Below are 19258 nucleotides of genomic sequence, written 5' to 3' on the forward strand. Positions count from 1 at the left end.
AGCTCTTTCCATAACGAATAGAAATAGACACCACAAAGGCCTGTTTAGGTGGCAGCAGATGTGCCTCCATAGCAGAAAAGTTTCATTTTTATTCATGCTTCCTCTAACATTATCCCTTATCGTAACTTAAAATACTTACTCGACTCACACTAAATAGTTAGCACGACTTTTTAAGTTTTAGCTGTGGTATGTTCAGCAAAGCAAATTCGGATTTTTGAGTTTCTGACTTACTGGTCACCAGTCAGGCTAGTCGAGCCTAAAAAAGGCCATCCTCGGTTACAAGACGATTTCCAATTGCATTTCTAGTTTGTTAAGTTTGACAGGAGTAAGTTTTGAGTAGTGCGGTAAGGTTATCACTGCCAGGCTCAAACATTCGACAGTGGTTTACAGCTTAAAACGTTCACTCAAAAATTCAGTAAGTAAATAAATATAACATTTTGTGCCCCTGCCTTTTTGTACAATGACCCTCTCCCATCTTTGGTTAACAAATAGAGAATCTGACAGATTTTGTTTGTTTCAAATAAATGCTTCAATCCAATGTTTGTGTTTTTAATTTTGTAGGTGACTACTTTGGTATATTGATGGATGAGAAGGTTACCGGTTTTCCCTTCAATGTCATAGAGAACCCAATGTATTGGGGCAGCACAGCCAACTACCTCGGCCTTGCACTCATGTAAGTAAATGTGCCCATTTTAACTGATGGGGTTGTTGCAAACGGTTTGCTGTTAATCACCACTTTGGAAGTTTGACGCCTCAAGAAGATTTAAACTTCAGCAGAATTCAAGTGTTAGCTGGGCAAAAAAGCACTGATGTACATCATTTGGCATCTAAATAAAGAAATAAAGTAAAGGGCGTGCATACATAATGAACTCCCAACCTAAAAATGGAAAATGTTGTTTTTCTCTAAGTTGCAATTTGCTGCTGAAAAAGATGGCAAGGTAAAGAGGTTTTAAGTCTGCTCCTATCTCCATGACAACTGTGACAACATGGCTGGGAGATCAGCGTGGCAACATTATCAAGTAGGACGGGAAGGGAGATAGAACCAATTACCCCAGTAAAATATTACTACTTCCATTGCCAGTGGTTTGATCCTTTTTTTGTCTGAGCTGACGTTTATGAAACAGGACAGGGTTTTACCCCTAATTAAAGCAAAACAACTCTCAGCCACTTCCTTCTGGCAGATATAATATATTTGGGTCACGTAGCCATGTTTCCTGTACACTAAAAGTGGCCGTGAATTGACACATGGTGGGTATGCCCTGTGAAGAACAGCCCCTTTTTTCACTTAAATAAAAGACCAGAACAAAACAGTTAAAATTACAAAAATGCAAAATGGTGAATTGGGCACAATGAGCAGCATCAGGGATAAACGATGTGGGCTACGTTTATCACAATATTTTGTGGTGTGTGTTGCGATAACGATTAAAGTGATGATAAGTATTTAAAAATTAATTGCGTTCTCTTTCGGCAAAAGAATGTAAGGCTGTGACTGCATGCCACTGTAGTCACAGGTTTGGATTTACGGATTTTTAAACGTCACGTCAAGTTTACTGTTGTTATAATAAACTTAAATTCTTGTTAAATCATATGTTTTGTCTTTAATCAAATGATTCCACAAATAAAGACTACCACTAGGTGACCTTAGGGACCTTTTTTGTTAACTTAACAGTCTGAGGTTATTGAATGATGAAACCCTGCTGCTATCATGCTGGGGTAGCAGCATCAGAGCCAGGGACTTAAACAATCTTGACAAGCTAATAAAGCAGGCTGGCTCTGTACTGGGGGATAATCTGGAAACTCTGGAGATCATTGTACAAAGAAGGATTTTTCATAACAGTATGTAGAACCCTGAGCATCCTCTTCATGAGACTGTCAATGAAAGAGTGTCTTCAGTCAGAGACAACATTTAATTTCCCCTTGGGATTGATAAAGGATTTTTGAATTTAATTCAGTTTAATTCACGATAATGAATCACACTGCAAAAGGAAGCAACTTTGGTTCCTTTCCAGAGTGTTATTTTACTGCGTTTTTTTCATTTTTTTGTGAATGAACTCACTTACTGCTTTTAAACAACTTTTTAAATATATATTAAACTTTGTGGTTGTAGATTTGTTTTCATTTTTTTTTTTTTTCTTTTACCAAATGGTAACTAAACTTGCTGATTGATGTGGGGGGGGGGGGGGGGGGGGGGCGTCATTCATCTTTTGTACACAAAAATAGTAGAAACAAGCCAGATCTGGCTGTTACTACTAGCTAATGCTACTTATGCACAAGCATCATGACATCAAAGTCCTTGTTTCATCAGTTTGTAGTTACAACATTTTAGAGGCATGAAAATGTAAAAGGAAAGTTTAAGGGTGTTTAAACTTCTGCTTTCCCTCTTTTTGTTGATTTGGAAGTAAGAAGAACCACGAAGATTTCTGAAGTGTTATGACAGATCAAATCAACAGAAAAACAGTATTCTTTTGTTTTCTTCCACTAATGCTTTTTGTTTTCAAATATTTGGTAAAGGTGCCCTATTTAATACTACTAATACTTCTTGTTTTTTTGGATTTGCTAAGTCATATGTTTTGTCTTTAATCACATGATTCCACAAATTAAGAATAACACTAGGAGGCCTCAGGGACCTTTTTTGTTAACTGTGAGTAAACCGTCAGAGGTTTCACCCTTGTACTCCCTTCTTCTACCTTTTTCTCTCCTGCACACGAGACCTATTGCATTTCGCTTTGTGTGAACTGGACAGTAAATGAGCTGACACCTATTAGAAAATGTTGCATTAGGACAAACTGAGCGGAGCTGTGTAAATAAAATGGAATCTAAAAATAGCTGTGTAATGATTACCCTTTTAGTGACTAAATATTTTTTTAGACCATGTCAACAAACTGGTACAGTAGGGAATGTTTTAATCAACAGTTATTAGTACCAAAATACCGAATAAACAATAATATTTTTTGCTATGCAGAACTATTTTTGTAATATATTTTGAACATCCCACGAAAGTGGGCTATTTATAATATGGGCTATTTATAATATGGGCTATTATAAAGGAGGCTAAATTTTTGCTGTGTAGACAGAAGTATTTGGTCATTTGGTCCCTTTTGCAGTGACACTTCGAAATGTGGAGCGACTGGTGAAATCTTACTTTGTAATGGTAAACTAAACACCTAATAGAACACATCTGTTTTCTTAAAATGGAGCTAAACCCAATGTAAAAGCATATCCCCACCTGCAGATACATTTTAAAAAATGCCACCAAAGTGTGCTATGCAAAGAGACACGGCCAAGTGTAGGGATGAACGGGGGGGGGTTAAGCTAGGGTGTGGTGATGGAGGATGAGGAAAAGTGGCAGCTAGCCACTATCTCTTGAGGTGGAGAATTTTTCACCCCCCTCATCACCGGAAGTTGAGGGAGGCTTTATGGAGCCCAGCGAGCCTGAGGCTTATCAGTTCAAGCCGCTGGCCCAATACACTGACTCAGCGATGCCCAACGCCAGCACTGCCGAGGCGGTGGAGGACAGAATAAGTCCAGTTTCTGAGTGGTAAAGTGATGTAAGCAACATCATTGCTAACATGGGCTAACGTTCAAAGCAGAAACAAACGTTCAGAAAGTTTTCATTTACATGTAGATTTATATTATCTCAAGTACGGTATATGATCGAATGTACAAAGCATACGCTATGCCCGCAATTCCAACTCATGACTCGCTATGGAGCGTGTGTCTGAGTAAATGGTTTTATACGCTTAAAAACTTTAACATAATAAAAGACATTACAAATAAATTTATATTTCATACAGTTAAGTCCATAATTACTCGTATTTCCAGACGATTCATATTTAAACTTATTTTCATTCAACCAAGAAGTTTGTTTCTGATAAGAAATTAGATCAGTGTCTTTAAAAGATAATTAAAACAATTTAAAAAGGAGTATCAGTTTAACTGGTTTTGCCACTGTTGTCTTCAACAACTGCCATCAAGTAGGTCAAAACTGGCAATGAGGCTGGAGTAATTTTAACCCACTGATGGTGCTATTCGTACTGTTTTTTTCACCCTATAACAATGTAACTTTATTCATGTCTTGCAAAAAGAACATCTGAGAGGATTTCCATCATAAAGCCGCAAAGACGAGCTCTTTGAAGGGTACTGTGGCTCAATTGTAAGAGTCGTCATCTTGCAATCCAAAAGTTGTGAGTTTGATTCCAGCTTCTTCCTGCCACTTGCTGATGTATAATGGGTGGTCATGAATTTTCAGGGGTAATAAAAGGCAGACAGCTGTAGAAGCAATAGGAGTCAATGGTTAACACAGCAGAGGCACCACGTAATATTCCAGTGTCCATCTGATCTGATAAATATGTTGCTAAGCAGAATCTGATGCAGATAAAAAAAATGAGGTACACAACAACTTCAAATATAAAGCATTAATGGATCTGAAAAGCCTGCATGAGGAGGGCAACTTAAAGCTCAGTCCTTAAGGAAGTCCCCCTTTGTTCCCTACTCGTCTTACACATTGCTCAGTGCTGCTAGTTGTAAGCCACACTCCTTTGGTTCTGCAATCTTAACTGTATGCTCTGAAAGCAGACATGCCATGTGATGTGGACGGATTGACTTGTATGGTGTAAAAGGACAATCTGATCAATGATCAAGAGTTTATAGTTGTGTGCTTATTGCAGAGCTACTATCTAAAAGGGGCTTAAGTCACCCAAATTCTCTTAGGTTGCTTGAGTCAGTGTTGTTGAGAAAAAATTGCTGATCTCCCCACACTCTGTTTTTTAAAAACACTCTGATCACTTTGACAGCATCCTATTGTTGTGCTATATTACACATGTTTACTGCGACACACACAGCTTTTGAGAATCTTAATTCATAGCTGATGCCACCTTCTCTGCACTTTATAGGCAGAGAGCTTTCACCCCCTCAACCAATTCTAGAATGCATTTCTGCTGCAGCCTGACAGCAGAAACGTCCTCCGACAGAAAGTCGAGAGCCTTTTTAATGTTGTCAACCTCCTCAGCTGACAGTATATTATTTGGCCCTATGCTTGTAACGACTCCCTTGCTCAGGACAGCAGTTAATTAAAGTTTGCTAACCAGTCCTACCTTGGTCTATGTTCACCGGTCGGTAATCCAAACACGGTCCACACTGCTAACTGCGGTCAGCTCCATGCAATTATTATAAGATGTTCTGCAAGTTTATCAGTCTCACAGAAAACTGATTTTCTATTTTTGGTGTCACTTCCTCATTGCATGGTGCATTAGACAATGAAGCCCCTGAAACTATTCAGTTATGGATTGTGACTAACATCCATCCTGTTCCATTTTGTTATTCCTTTCTTTTTCCTCACATGAAATGCTTAAATGTGATTGTCATTCTTATGTATTCCCTACGTTTAATGTGGTTCAACCAACTTGTGAATGAATGTTCCTAAACAAATAAGCTTGAATTGTCTTACTATGAGTTGCCTTACTTATCACTACACTCAACCAGAATCGATTCTATCATGACTTCGGAACAATTGTGCATAAAATGGTATTGCATGAATAATGAATTCTGGAAATTGCAAAAATGAGAACTCTGGTATAAAGAGGTAAATAATGCATTAAAAGATAAAGAGGACCACACTTTTATATTTACATTACGCAGATGCTTAGGTAAACTGTGAAAATTCTGACATCACATCTCACTTTGTGTTTGTTTTGCACAATCCCCCACCTTCCACTCTTATTCGCACTATTTTGACAACCCCCACCATGATATTTGTTTTCACCTGACCGTTTTCACCGGGTGCTCTATGGTTACATAATAGACATTCACCATGTGGTGGGCCTGGAGTCTCTGAGTGAAATGGAACAAAGATACTGTGACTTTAAGAAGTTCACTCTTTGCTCTGGGCCACATCATGCCCTCAAACTCTGTGCTACCCTTTTGGTTCTCATCTAAATATTGCACGGTAAACTTGCAGAAAGTTTTACTCCAGACTTCTGGAGTAAAACTGAGTGTCTGTGGTGATTATTTTCCTTTTGTTATTTTTCTTGCAGTCAGACTCATACAAAGCGAAACTTATGGCAAACAGGTAAAGAAAAAATGCTATAGCTTTAATATTCAAAGTTTCTCAAACAACATTTTTTCTTGAAGTAAAATATTGTCGAGAGCATTCATTGGCGTTCCACACCTTTCTTTATCCAACATTATTCTGACATTCAACAGTTAAGTGCAGGGTTCATCCCAGTTAACACTGTTTGCAGGGTTACATATGATTATTAGCTGTAAGAGAAGAATGCTCTACTCTGCTCTTTCTGCTCCTCTCCCAATGCGAATAATTTCCTTTTCTACTTTAAGTTTAAACTCAAGAGGAAGTTAAATACATATGATTAGGATAAAAGGTGTGCATGCAGTCATATTCAATCAATAGATTGTTCCCACAAGACCGGGCCAGAAGTAAGTGACTCCAGAAATAGCACCATGTAATAGTATACCGGTGAACCGTGTTACATAGGAAAAGCATTACGAACGGCATTACCATGGTTTTTATTCGTTCTTTCAAGTGCTGGAGTGCATTACAGAGATACTTTAGAAGTTGTGTGCTTTAAAAGGTACGAAGCAAAGATTGCTGTAATCGGTAGATCCATATGAGGTGGACAAATGCAATACGTCAGCAGAGTTGGATTCGCTCCCAGCAGTCACCTACATAGACATTGTGAATTATTTCACAAACAAATGCATACAATATGGAGAAACTACGGTACTTAAGGTATTTGGGCACTTTTAACCTTTTTTCAGGCACATGTGGTGCAACAAGAAGAAATGTGTACATGTACATTTGCACTTCTACATTTTGTAGTTAGGGTTAGCATACTTTGTGCACATGCAAATAGTATTACATCTTCTTTTTGTGAGACAGTGTTTAATGCTTGTAATGACATACAAATAAATTATACTGCATTTACTTAAAGGCTTTTTACTGAACTACATCAAGCTATATGCTCTTAGCTTGATCCTGCTTTCAGGACTGACACATTGTTAAATACAACGTAATTGTGAGTTCTTCAGTCCTATAAGGTAGAAACAGTTTATAAACATTCAGCATTAAAATGTACTGATCCATAAAGCTTTGGTGGTTTTTGAAGGTATTACTCCAATAAACAGCAGAATGTAACACAAACAAGTCTTTATTTTCTAATCCCACAGGGCGAGAGGCAGGGTACACCCTTGATAGGTCGCCATCCATCGCCCATAGACTGCTGGACATAGTCACCAACTTCCCCATGACCCACTATCAGAATCAGAATCAGCTTTATTGCCAAGTTCGTACATACAAACAAGGAATTTGACTCCAGTACACTTTGCTCTCTGGGTTATTAAATATATTTAAAATATATTTATGCATATATCTTTATGTTCTTAAATATACACATATACAAAGGTGCATTTGCAACTTCAGTATGCAGTTGTTTGGTACTCTATTAAATGTTCATCAGAGAAACAGCCTGGGGGATTGTCTCTGTGGCAGCTGGTTTTAGCGAACAGTGCTCTGTAGCGACGGCTTGAAAGTAAAACTCTGAACAGTTTTATGTGCAGGGTGTGTGGGATCTGCAGAGATTTTAGCAGCTCTTTTCCTGACCCTAGACCTGTATGAGTCCTGGACGGAGGGAAGGTCAGCCCAGATTATTCTCTCTGCAGACCTGATTATTCGTTGCAGTCTGGACCTGTTCTGTTTTGTGGATGAGCCAAACCACACTGAGATGGAAGAAGACAGGACAGACTGAATTATGACAGTGTAGAAGATGACCAGCAGCTCCTGTGGAAGGTTGTACTTCTTGATTTGCCTCAGGAAGTACAGTCTCTGCAGGGCCTTCTTCCGAACGTTATCTGTGTGTGAGGACCATCTCAGGTTTTGAGAAATAGTGGTTCCTAGCAACCGAAAATGGTCCACAGCAGACACAGTGTTGTCGAGGATGGTGAGGCGGGTATGTGGGGGTGGTGTTCTCTAAAAGTCCACTATAATCTCCACAGTCTTGAGTGGGTTAAGTTCTAGGTGGTTCTGACGACACCAGTGTACCAGCTGATCCACCTCCTGTCTGTATGCAGCACCATCACTGTCCTGGATCAGTCGAACAACAGGAGTTTCACAGATGGGTCCGTAGAGGTGCAGTCATTTGTGTAGAGGAAGAATAGGAGTCGGGAAAGAACACACCCATGGGGGGAGCCGGCGCTGATGGTTCTTGTGCAGGAGAAGGTGCTCCCCAGCCTCACCTTCTGCCGGTCCTTCACGAAGCTAGTGATCAACTGACAGGTGGAGGCCGGGACTATGAGCTGGGTGAGCGTCTGGTGGAGGATGTCTGGGTTGATGGTGTTGAAGGCTGAGCTGAATCCACAAACAGGATCCTGGCGTATATCCCTGGGTGGTCGAGTTGTTGCAGGCTGAAGTGTAGTCCCAATTTGACTGCATCATCTGCCAACCTGTTTCCTTGGTAGGCAAACTGCAGGGCAGCAGGGGCCTGTGATGTCCTTCAGCTGCTTCAGCACCAGTTGCTCAAAGGATTTCATGACCACAGACGTCAGGGGAACATGCCTGTAGTCATTTAATCCTGTGATGGTGGGTTTCTTGGGTACTGGGATGATGGTGGAGCATTTGAAGTAGGAGGGAACTTCACTCAGCTCCAGTGACTTGTTGAAGATCTTAGTGAGGAACTGCTGATTTTCATACCTCCAGTGGAAGCCATTCAACTGATTTGTCAGGCCAGGATTGTGCTCGTGGTTGGGGGAAGGGCTCCTGTAGGCCGTCATGTTTTTCAAACCATTCCAAACAGCAGAAGTGTCTCCACGTGAGAAGCTTTTCTTTAGCTTCTCACTGTAGTTTCTTTTCAATGCTTTGATCTCCTTGGTCAGTTTGTTCCTGGCCTGCTTATACAGGGCCTGGTCCCCACTGTTTTGAGCCTCTTCCTTATCCCTGCGCAGCTGCGTCAGATGAGAACTGAACCAAGGTTTATTGTTATCGTATGTGCAGAAGGTCTTGGTCTGCACACACATGTCCTCAGAAACTGATGTATGATGTCACCACCTAAGTAAGTTGTTATAAATCTGTGGCTGAAGTTTCAAAAACAGTCCAAACAGGCCTGTAACACCTGCTTTGACTCATCAGTCCACTTCTTAACAGTCCAAACCACAAGTTTGGAAGCTTTTAATTTCTGCCTGTAGGTTGGGATGAGATGTATCCGTGATCAGAAAGTCCCAAAGCAGCCCTGGTGACAGCATGATATTCATCCTTTAAAGTTGTGTAGCAGCAGTCCAGAGTGTTTTTATCCCTGGTGGGACACTTAGTGTGCTATCTGTATTTGGGAAGATAATTGGAGAGGTTTGCACTGGTAAAATCCCCAAGATCGTCTTTGAATGAAATGGTTTAGTTTATGAGAAATAACTCCAGGTCAGGACCCCATGTCTTCTTCAAAACTTTGATATCTCTTCCCCAAGCGTTCGTTGATATAAAAGCAGATTCCAACTCCTTGCTTTTTCCCCGATAAGTCCGCGTTGTGGTCCGTTCTAAACAGCTCAATGCCCGGTGCCACAAATGCGCAGTCCGGGATGTTCTCACTCAGCCAGGTTTGGGTAAAGCAGAGGGCGGCAGATCCGCGGAGGTCCAAGTTTCTACAGGTGAGGAGAATAAGTTGTCCATCTTGTTGGCCAGGGAACCCACATTCACCTGATGAATTGAAGGCAAGGATATGCGCAGTCCCTGCTGTATGTGCTTCATGAGCACGCCGCTGGCTGGGATCTCCGTGAAGCTTTCGTCAATGAATAATGGTGAAGAAATGCCAAGAAAGAACTGTCTGATGTTTAAAAGTTCCTCTCTGCTGAAAGAGATCACCGGATGGTGGTTGAAAGCACCACAAAAACACGCAGAAAACGAAAGAGCAAAGCCCAGAGGCTGCATTTAGCACAGTAAGCCCACTTTCTTGGATGAGAAGCATCCACATCACAATGCCTCCTTTGATGGCAATGCCCAGGTTAATGGTAGCTCTCTTTTTTTCTTCTCCAGAAAAAGTTATTTTACAGATGTCCCTAACAATCAGAAGGAGCACTCACCAAAGAAAATAACACAGTATCAGTCTTCTGCTGCCCATCCATGTTATTCCTGTGGAATGTCAAGTTATCCTTAATGTTTGTCTTGGACAGAAATTCACCCTTCTTGTCACAAAAGTCTTCGTGGCACTATGTGGGTAGATGGGTTTACACCTAGCTGCTGCTAGTGTAAAACAAACTCTGCACTGATGGTAGAATAATATTGTTGCACAATCCTTAGAAAAAGAAAGCCCTAAAGTTTGCTGGAAACTTATGCAGCCTTTCTCAGTGCAAATGGACCTCTAAGCTTGGAACTCCTTAATTACAATGGAAACCACTCTGCAATATTGTTAGCTGCATATGTGAGGCCATGTTAATGAAAAGCAGTGATGGCCGAACGGTTTTCATTGAAGGTAACCATTGCTCAAACAAGAAGACACCTATTTCAACCCCATCTTTACTGCATTTATAACAATTAATCTGGTAATTAACTTTAATGACTGATATCAGCCAGACCCTGTCACAGCTTATTACATACCCGTGATGAAATGTTAGTTTCCTGATCATTTCATGTCAGGGCAACAAGAAAGCAAAATTGGGTGTTTGGTTTTTGGTTAATGTTTTAAGCTAATAAATAGCTTTTTTATATTAACGTGTGCTTCTGTTGACCAAGGCAGGACTCTTATAAAGCTTAAAGTTTTCATTGTAAAAACTGAAATTGCACCTTTTGCAAGACAAAACATTTGTGCCAGGCCCATATCTAGGTCAGTGGATGCACCTTTAATTCTCAAAGCCTCTGATTTCCATTACAAGTGATTCTTGATGAGTAGGGCACCCATCAAGAATCGCTTGTAATGGAGATCACCAACAGAATCCATGAAGATAATCACATAATGTTCATACTCCAAGGTCCTTTGATAATGAAAGCCTAGCATTTGGCATCCATGCAGTTCATGCAGATGCAGTTTCTACTAGGCCCTTCACACAGTCCTAGCTGTATCCTATATATTTTTTACATTTTCAACTTAAATGTTAAATGTGTTCATTTCCGCTCACCTGTCTCAAATTGTTATCAAATTGTCAGCCAGCATGTGATCATCTGCTGGTTGATTCATTCATACAGTACATATATAATTGCACAGAGACCATGGACATTTATGTGCTAACCCATTGATTTTTTAAGAAGGATTTACATAAAGCACATATACCAAAAGTTACAGAGAAATCAATTGGAAAATAATTAAACTGTAATGCAACTTTTTTCCATTTACCTGTCACTAAAATGGCAGCTCTTCTCTCTCTGGATCTGGTGATAATGAGCTTGAGCTCTGAATCACACAGTGAGTCATAGTGTCAAAGAGAATCAAAATTAAAGAGATCAGCTGTCCAACCAGAAGATTAAATTGAGGGAGTGTATCGCTCAGCAAAATGGAGATTATGTGGTGCAATCAAGTCAACTGACAGTGACCAGTTTTGGTCATAACATTTGTAGTGATGAGGGCTTGGAAGTAGGTCAGTTGCACGGACAGACCACGAAACAAGGTCCCCTGACTCATGGAGTCAGATTGGTCTGTCTGAATCAGTAAAAGGCGAATGTTGTGCATGACATCTGAAAGTGATGAAAGCTGTGACATGAATGTAATTATAGCTGTTACATAGCTGACATAGAAATCAGTCATGTGAAAACACTTTAAACGCTCATGTATTGTACTAACCTGTAAATATATAGTTAGTGCTGCTGACATTTATCTTTTATGGGAAATGTTGATGTTTGTATGGCACAGCACGGAGAAAAGGGCAGTAGTCAAGTGACTAATTCATTGGCCAGTCTCTATGTCCTGGGGCATAGAAGTGACTCTATGCCTCAATTTTATATTTTGATTTATACAAAACAGTCAACACTGCAGTATTTTCTGTACTTTCCTTTAAAAGAAAGAAACTTGCTTGCTCAGGGTGAGGGATTACATCAAAGGGAAGATTTGATGCAATCTGCTGTTCACAACCAGTGAGTAGTTTGGTCATCTTGTTCAATCAGTGCAGAGGCCTGCCCATTCAAAGTGCAATTCCAATCTAGAAAAGCACTCATAGACCGCAGACCTTCACCAAGGTAATAGGGTCATTGATGCATGTCAGCTTTTTTTTCTATACTGATGAGCTATACTCTGGATGACTTCTGTCCACTGTACAGGTCCTTCTCAAAATATTAGCATATTGTGATAAAGTTCATTATTTTCCATAATGTCATGATGAAAATTTAACATTCATATATTTTAGATTCATTGCACACTAGCTGAAATATTTCAGGTCTTTTATTGTCTTAATACGGATGATTGTGGCATACAGCTCATGAAAATCCAAAATTCCTTTCTCACAAAATTAGCATATTTCATCCAACCAATAAAAGAAAAGTGTTTTTAATACAAAAAACGTCAACCTTCAAATAATCATGTACAGTTATGCACTCAATACTTGGTCGGGAATCCTTTTGCAGAAATGACTGCTTCAATGCCCAGGACCTTCTTGCTGCAAGGCAACAGTGCTACCAACTGCGCCACCATGCCAATTCCCGGCCTGGGGTCTTTCTGCATGGAGTTTGCATGTTCTCCCTGTGCATGCGTGGGTTCTCACCAGGTACTCTGGCTTCCTCCCACAGTCCAAAGACATGCTTTTTAGGTTAATTGGTCACTCTAAATTGCCCTTAGGTGTATGAATGAGTGTGTGCATGGTTGTTTGTGTGTTGCCCTGCGATGGACTGGCGACCTGTCCAGGGTGTACCCTGCCTCTCGCCCATAGACTGCTGGAGATAGGCACCAGCTCCCCCGCGACCCACTATGGAATAAGCGGTAGAAAATGACTGACTGACTGACTGACTGCTTCAATGCAGCGTGGCATGGAGGCAATCAGCTTGTGGCACTGCTGAGGTCTTATGGAGGCCCAGGATGCTTTGATAGCGGCCTTTAGCTCATCCAGAGTGTTGGGTTTTGAGTCTCTCAATGTTCTCTTCACAATATCCCACAGATTCTCTATGGGGTTCAGGTCAGGAGAGTTGATTCAGATGATTAGGTTCATAGCTCATTTAGAGACCCTTTTAATGATATGCTAATTTTGTGAGATAGGAATTTTGGGTTTTCATGAGCTGTATGCCAAAATCATCCATATTAAGACAATAAAAGACCTGAAATATTTCAGTTAGTGTGCAATTAATCTAAAATATATGAATGTTAAATTTTAATCATGACATTATGGAAAATAATGAACTTTATCACAATATGCTAATATTTTGAGAAGGACCTGTATGTTAGCTGCTGACAGGGGGATGAACCATGTGGAATTCCAAGTTAGCACAACATGGTCTGGCGATGATAAAGAATCACAATACCACCAAAATCTGATCATTTGTTCCTTGTCCTTGTCTGTAAATGTCATCCAAATTTGTTCATAGTTGGACAGTATGTCCGTCTGTCTGTTTGCATATCTTAAAGCCAACAAAAAAACAACCTCCTTGGTGGAGGTAACAATCAGATACATGCAAAGATGCTTTGTCCAGGTCTTTAGTAACATCCCCTCAAAAAAAAAAACGTCCGCGGCCAAGATGGGCCCTTACTTTCCTTTCTGAGACACCTCTCAGCAGAGAGGAAGCAGCTCCAACGGGTCATCAACATCGCCCAGAGACTTACTGGCTGCCCTCTCCCCTCCCTGGAGGAGATTTACCCGCTGCCTCAGGAGAGCCCGCAGCATCATCAGGGACTCCTCACACCCCGGTCACCATCTTTTTCAACTGCTCCCCTCTGGGAGGTGTTTCAGGGCAATAAGGACAAAAACAAACAGATTGAAAAACAGCTTTTTTCCGAGAGCTGTTGTTGCCCTGAACGCTTCATGTACACTGTAACAACTGTTACTATCAATAATGACATAAACAGTAAATACATTCCATGCAATTTCTTCAACACTAAGTGCAATATGCTACCTCATGTGCAATACTGGAACAACCTGTTAATATTCTTGTATATATATTTTTTCCACCTGCACAGTCCTTCTTATAACTTTTTTTTTTTTATATAACTTTTTATAACTTTTTAATATTTATTTTTCTTCAATTTGCACTACTTCCCTGCACTGTTTTGTTCTGTTTTGTTTTGTTTTGAAAATGTTGTTGCACCCATGTGGAGCAATGACAAATAAAGAATTCTAGACTATTCTATTCTTACAGTTTTCTGTTACACTATTTTCCCATTTAGTTTGTCTTATCCCTGTTTGGACCAGATGATGTTAATGAAATATAACAGATTAGGGCCCCTGATCAATGCAATCTCCTGCTGACAAATAATATTGGGTGCTCATTGTTCCATACCTTTGCAATTCTGGTCATTTTGGACCTGACATTTGGGGCACCAAATGGTGGCATCTGCTGGGGGACATTTTATGTCGATCATGCTTTACTTCATACCCACCTCTTACTTACCTAGTGGACATTTTGTTCCCACATTTAGCATATGATGTGCCTCCCTTCTGCCTGCCTAAATCTTAAAATACTATTAACAATAAAACACAAAATATTGCAGTTCAAAATTGAAAATGTTTAATTATTCTTTACATATGCTTCTGTAGTCATCTGTAATTTATACATTTGTCATAAATAAATAAATATGGTTACAAATTAGATGAGATTCTTCCCATTTTTATAAATATTTATCTTTCATACCCCAACATGAGCAACCCAAAGAAATAAAAATATACACAATGGTAAGTAAAAGTAAAACATGATAAATATGTTGGGATGAAACAAGCACAAGGGGATGAAATAGGTATGAAATAGATTATTTACAGGTATAAAGTTGTGGTAGTAAGGTTCTAAATAAAAACGTGTGGTACGAAAAGGAGAATCTAAGCATTTATTGGAGTCATGCAATAATTGTTTCCTACAGTAGACTGTGAATAAATTACAGAATATATTATTTAACTGTTAGTTGCTTAAAGGGAAGTACAGAATGTCCCCCTGGCAGGTATGAACTGATCTACAATATGCAGCACCATTTTGCACCCAAAGAAACATCTAAAACTGCAAAAGGTATCCCATCCATCACCCTCTGAAAAGACGTTTTTCTGTTCTGCATGATTATTGAACAAAATATAGGGAATAATAACAATTGAATGCAGAGTTAATCAATTACCTCTCAACTTAAAAAATAACTTTTTGTGATCTGTGTAAAATCCATAAACTATCAGCCTTAATGACCTGTGTTTAGGTCTAATCTGTATTTGTATTGAAAAACAGACACATGACAGTGATGTGTCCTGCAGCTGACTGATGACAGTTGCTTTTTTAGGAAAAATAGATAGCAATGCTGCAGAGCAGCAGAGTTGGTCATCTCCCCCAGTTTTCAGCCAGCTACAGCTACAGATCTTCTATCACACACAAGGCTTGGATGTTGTTTAGGAGAGTGTTGGCAGTGGAGATCTCAATGTTTGTGTTAGACAAGGTGGTATTGTATTTTTGGTTTGCTGATTTTAGTTAGGGTTTATGCAAAGATTACTTTGTTTGTTATTGTGACCTTTACCCACCCTAAAGTAAATTTCAGTTGTTCTACTTATACAATCTATCTGTCAACAAGTTACCATGCCAACATCACATCTGTAGTAAGTTAGATGACCTGTAACCTACTAAAAGCTTCTACTAAACTGGTGCCCAGCCAGAACACCAGCAATCTGCTGGTTACTAGCAATAAACAGTGTTGAAGTCTTGTTTAATTGAAGCAGACGAATCCCTAGTCAAAGTGCAGTTTTAAACAATGAAATATGTGCAAATATGCTTTGTCCAGGACTTTAGTAACCTCCCCTCAAAAAAACGCCTGCAGCCGAGATGGGCCCTTTGTTTCCTTCCTGAGACATCTAAAGTTTTTAAGAACTTCACTAAGGGAAATCCACGGTCCTTCTCCATAGCGTCTCTAAATTCATTTCATACCTAAGTTTTTGTTTTTGCAACCACAAAAGCTGCAGTCTTTGGACACCCCCCAGAGCCAACCTCGCCCCAAATGCTTCCTTTAACAGCTAAACTGCTTCGGACACCACTGGTGTCCACCAGCTAGATGCCTCTGAGGCAAGCACCAATGACCTTCAAGCCATGTCCTAGTGACCTTCAGGCCGCAGCTCCTGCTAGCTATATCCCAAGTGGGCACAAAGTGTTGTTAAATCTCAGGTTATCCTACTTGGGGAAATAATGCTTGGACTATTCTTTTTCCATCTGTGCTTGGTTTCACAATAAAAACAAACATCTTGTATTAAAAATAAAAAATATATTGGCAGTCTTTCAAATACATTTAATTGTATGATTTAAACAATTTTCAGATTTTTGCAGTCAATATCAAGGTGATTGTTCAGATATTTTAACATGGGGTTCTGTTAAAAGGTTATAAACAGTTATTAACCTACCTGCAGTATATAGTTCTGTTAGTGTTCTAATAACGCAGAAATGCAGATTAATTTTCACTGCAGGCTACAGCTAACATCTAGTCCATGAACAGTTAGTAGATTTATGCCATCTTAAAACAGATCCAGTCTTAAATTACTAACAATTCATAAAAACTCTATTTTGTAAACACAATTTCTTGGTAGACACATTTGCAATGCAATAATTTACACAGGAATCTGAAGTGTCGTGAAAACTATTTGCCACTAACAAATTTCATCATCAGATTTTAAGACCAGACACAGATAACCTGTGCAACCTGATTTGTTCGCCCAAGGCATCACTTGAATAGAAAATTCCTGACATGAAGTGCACTAAAAGATCATCTAGAAATGGATTTCTAAGGCTTTGGGGCTCCATTAAACCACAGTGAGAGTTATCCACAAACAGGGAACATTGGTGGAACCTCCCAGAACTGGCCAGGCGGTTCCACAACTCATTCAGATGGTCACAAAGGAGCCCAGAGGAGCATCTACTGTACCACAGACCTTACCTACCTCAGTTAAGGTCATTGTTCTGATCAATCCTGATCAAAAAAGAACACAAAAGGTACATTTGACATTTTACATAAAAACATATTGATGATCCAGAATACTTTGGGGAGAATATTTTGTGGACAAGACAAAAGTGGAACTTTTTGGATTCTTTTTTTGCATCCCATCAAATTAGGTATAAAACTAACACAGTGTTTCAGAAAATTACCACCATACTGGCAGTCAAACATTGTGATGGTAGTGTGATGGTCTGGGTTCACTTGATTCTTCAGGGCCTAGACAATCTGATGTAATTGAAAGAATCATGAATTTTTCTCGTAAAGAGTTTGTCACCTCATTAAGAATTTTTTATGATTTAAAAACATTTAACTGTGACAGAAAAAGCAGAAGAAATCTGTAAAGGGGTAAACACCTGTCTCACATCACTGTGTGTATTCACCCTCCTCTGATCTACTACTCCTAAAGGTCAATCAGGTACAACCAATTGCCTTCAGAGGTCACTCGAAGTGAACTGATTCTAGCTGTGTGTAATTTAATCTCAATAAAAATGTAGCTGTTCTGTGAAGGCCTCAGAGGTTTGTTAGAGAACATGAGTAGCCAAACAGTATCATTAAGACAATATGGTGTCTGTTTTCTACAAGAAATTACCAAAATTTGTCCAAAAACTCTCTCACTTTACAGCAATCATTCACACACCATTAAAACGCTGCTTAGTGTCACTAGAGCTTCTTAATGTTGATAGAGTTCATTCTATTTTAAAATAAAATTTATAGTTCATGTAAATTTTTTTACCTTTCATAACTACACTTCGTTTGTCTCTTTCCGTACACAACACTGTCGTATATACTTAACATGTTCTGTTTTGCAATTTGTTTTATTTTGAAGGTCGTAGTTTCATAGATTGGAACCAGCTCTGGTGGTTGGAGCACATACAAAAGTTATATTTTGTAAAATGTTTGTGTGTTGACTATGTAAATCACTCCCTAATACAATCTTGCATTAACCACTATGCAACTTTGTATTTAGGAGTGGATTTAGAATGGTGCAAATCAGCCATGTCCTTGGGCCCACTCTGATTATCCATTATATTTAGACTCCAGGAACAAATAATCTGTAGTGATACAAAATGAAGATGCTGTGATTTTTTTTAGGTGAGTTATTACAGGTCACAAACTCAATAAAAAAAATTAAAAAAAACTATTCCTTTAACTGGTGTTTCTCTTCTTGCTACAGCATTTTCCAATTCCCATGTTATTGGTCTTACTAAATGGCTCTAGACGTTTGGGGTTGGAATATAGTATAATATGTAGTTAAAGATTATATTTTTCAATGACATAATTTTTCAATGACATCATGAATATTCACCTGTCTCCACAATGAGCTACCATTTTTCCTTTTGTTTATAATACTGTAATACTACTGTAATAGTACTGTAACTGACAGATTTTACACTTCAATCATAACCTTTTACTGTGAATGTGCCTGTGTATAGATTTTTTATTTTTTTTGGTCACTGAGTGAATCTTTTTTACTCAGCTGCTTTCTCTGCTACAGCTAGACATACCCAATACACATAAAGACATCTCCATGCTCCATCATATTTCTATCTGAATCTGTGTCACTTGCAGTGTTGGGCATGTTATTTCAAAAAAGTAATTAGTTATAGTTACTAGTTACTTCTCCCAAAAAGTAACTGTGTTACTAAATAAGTTACTGCACTATAAAAGTAACTAGCTAATAGGGAAATTAACTATTGCATTAGTGTTTTTAAGTTTAAATATGTCTACAAATTTAGATTTTTTTTCTAAGGTTTCACAAGCCAGTTGCATGAAGTGGAATGACATAGACAAGTTCTTGCACCGAACTTTTAATATTTACTTCACATGCACGTTCTTGCCTTTTACCTCAAGGAGAATAAAATAGTGTCTGTACTTCCACTTTGAAAATGCAATCTTTCCCTCCAGACCCGCCATTGTTACAGCTTACATCTGCTAGTTTAGCTGAGCAGGGCTGCTGTGTACATTTGTGTGTAAACTGAATACTGCCTCTGATTGGCTTACAATGAAAGCTTACTCTACCCTAGCCAATCATCATCACTTATGTGATTGTCTCACCCCTCGCTCCTCCCTTTACCAAAGAAAAAAAGCTTTGCTCCTGTGGCTGAGCCACGACAGATGAAAAGAGCTTCAATTAGTAGCTTTAGTTTATAACGTGCCCCATCTAATTAGCGGTAACGGTAACGGTG

The 19258-nt window shown here is 39.2% G+C and overlaps 1 protein-coding gene across 1 annotated transcript in view; it reads left to right on the forward strand.

Annotated features, from left to right (window-relative positions):
* The window catches only part of pemt (phosphatidylethanolamine N-methyltransferase), a 108212-nt gene that overhangs the window by 79439 nt on the left and 9515 nt on the right, over positions 1 to 19258 (forward strand). The window contains exon 5 of the mRNA XM_047377852.1: positions 562 to 673. Within this exon, the coding sequence (XP_047233808.1) occupies positions 562 to 673 (112 nt within the window). The remainder of the gene's footprint in view (positions 1 to 561; positions 674 to 19258) is intronic.

Source organism: Girardinichthys multiradiatus, chromosome 10 (assembly GCF_021462225.1).
Source record: "Girardinichthys multiradiatus isolate DD_20200921_A chromosome 10, DD_fGirMul_XY1, whole genome shotgun sequence".
Classification (NCBI taxonomy): domain Eukaryota; kingdom Metazoa; phylum Chordata; class Actinopteri; order Cyprinodontiformes; family Goodeidae; genus Girardinichthys; species Girardinichthys multiradiatus.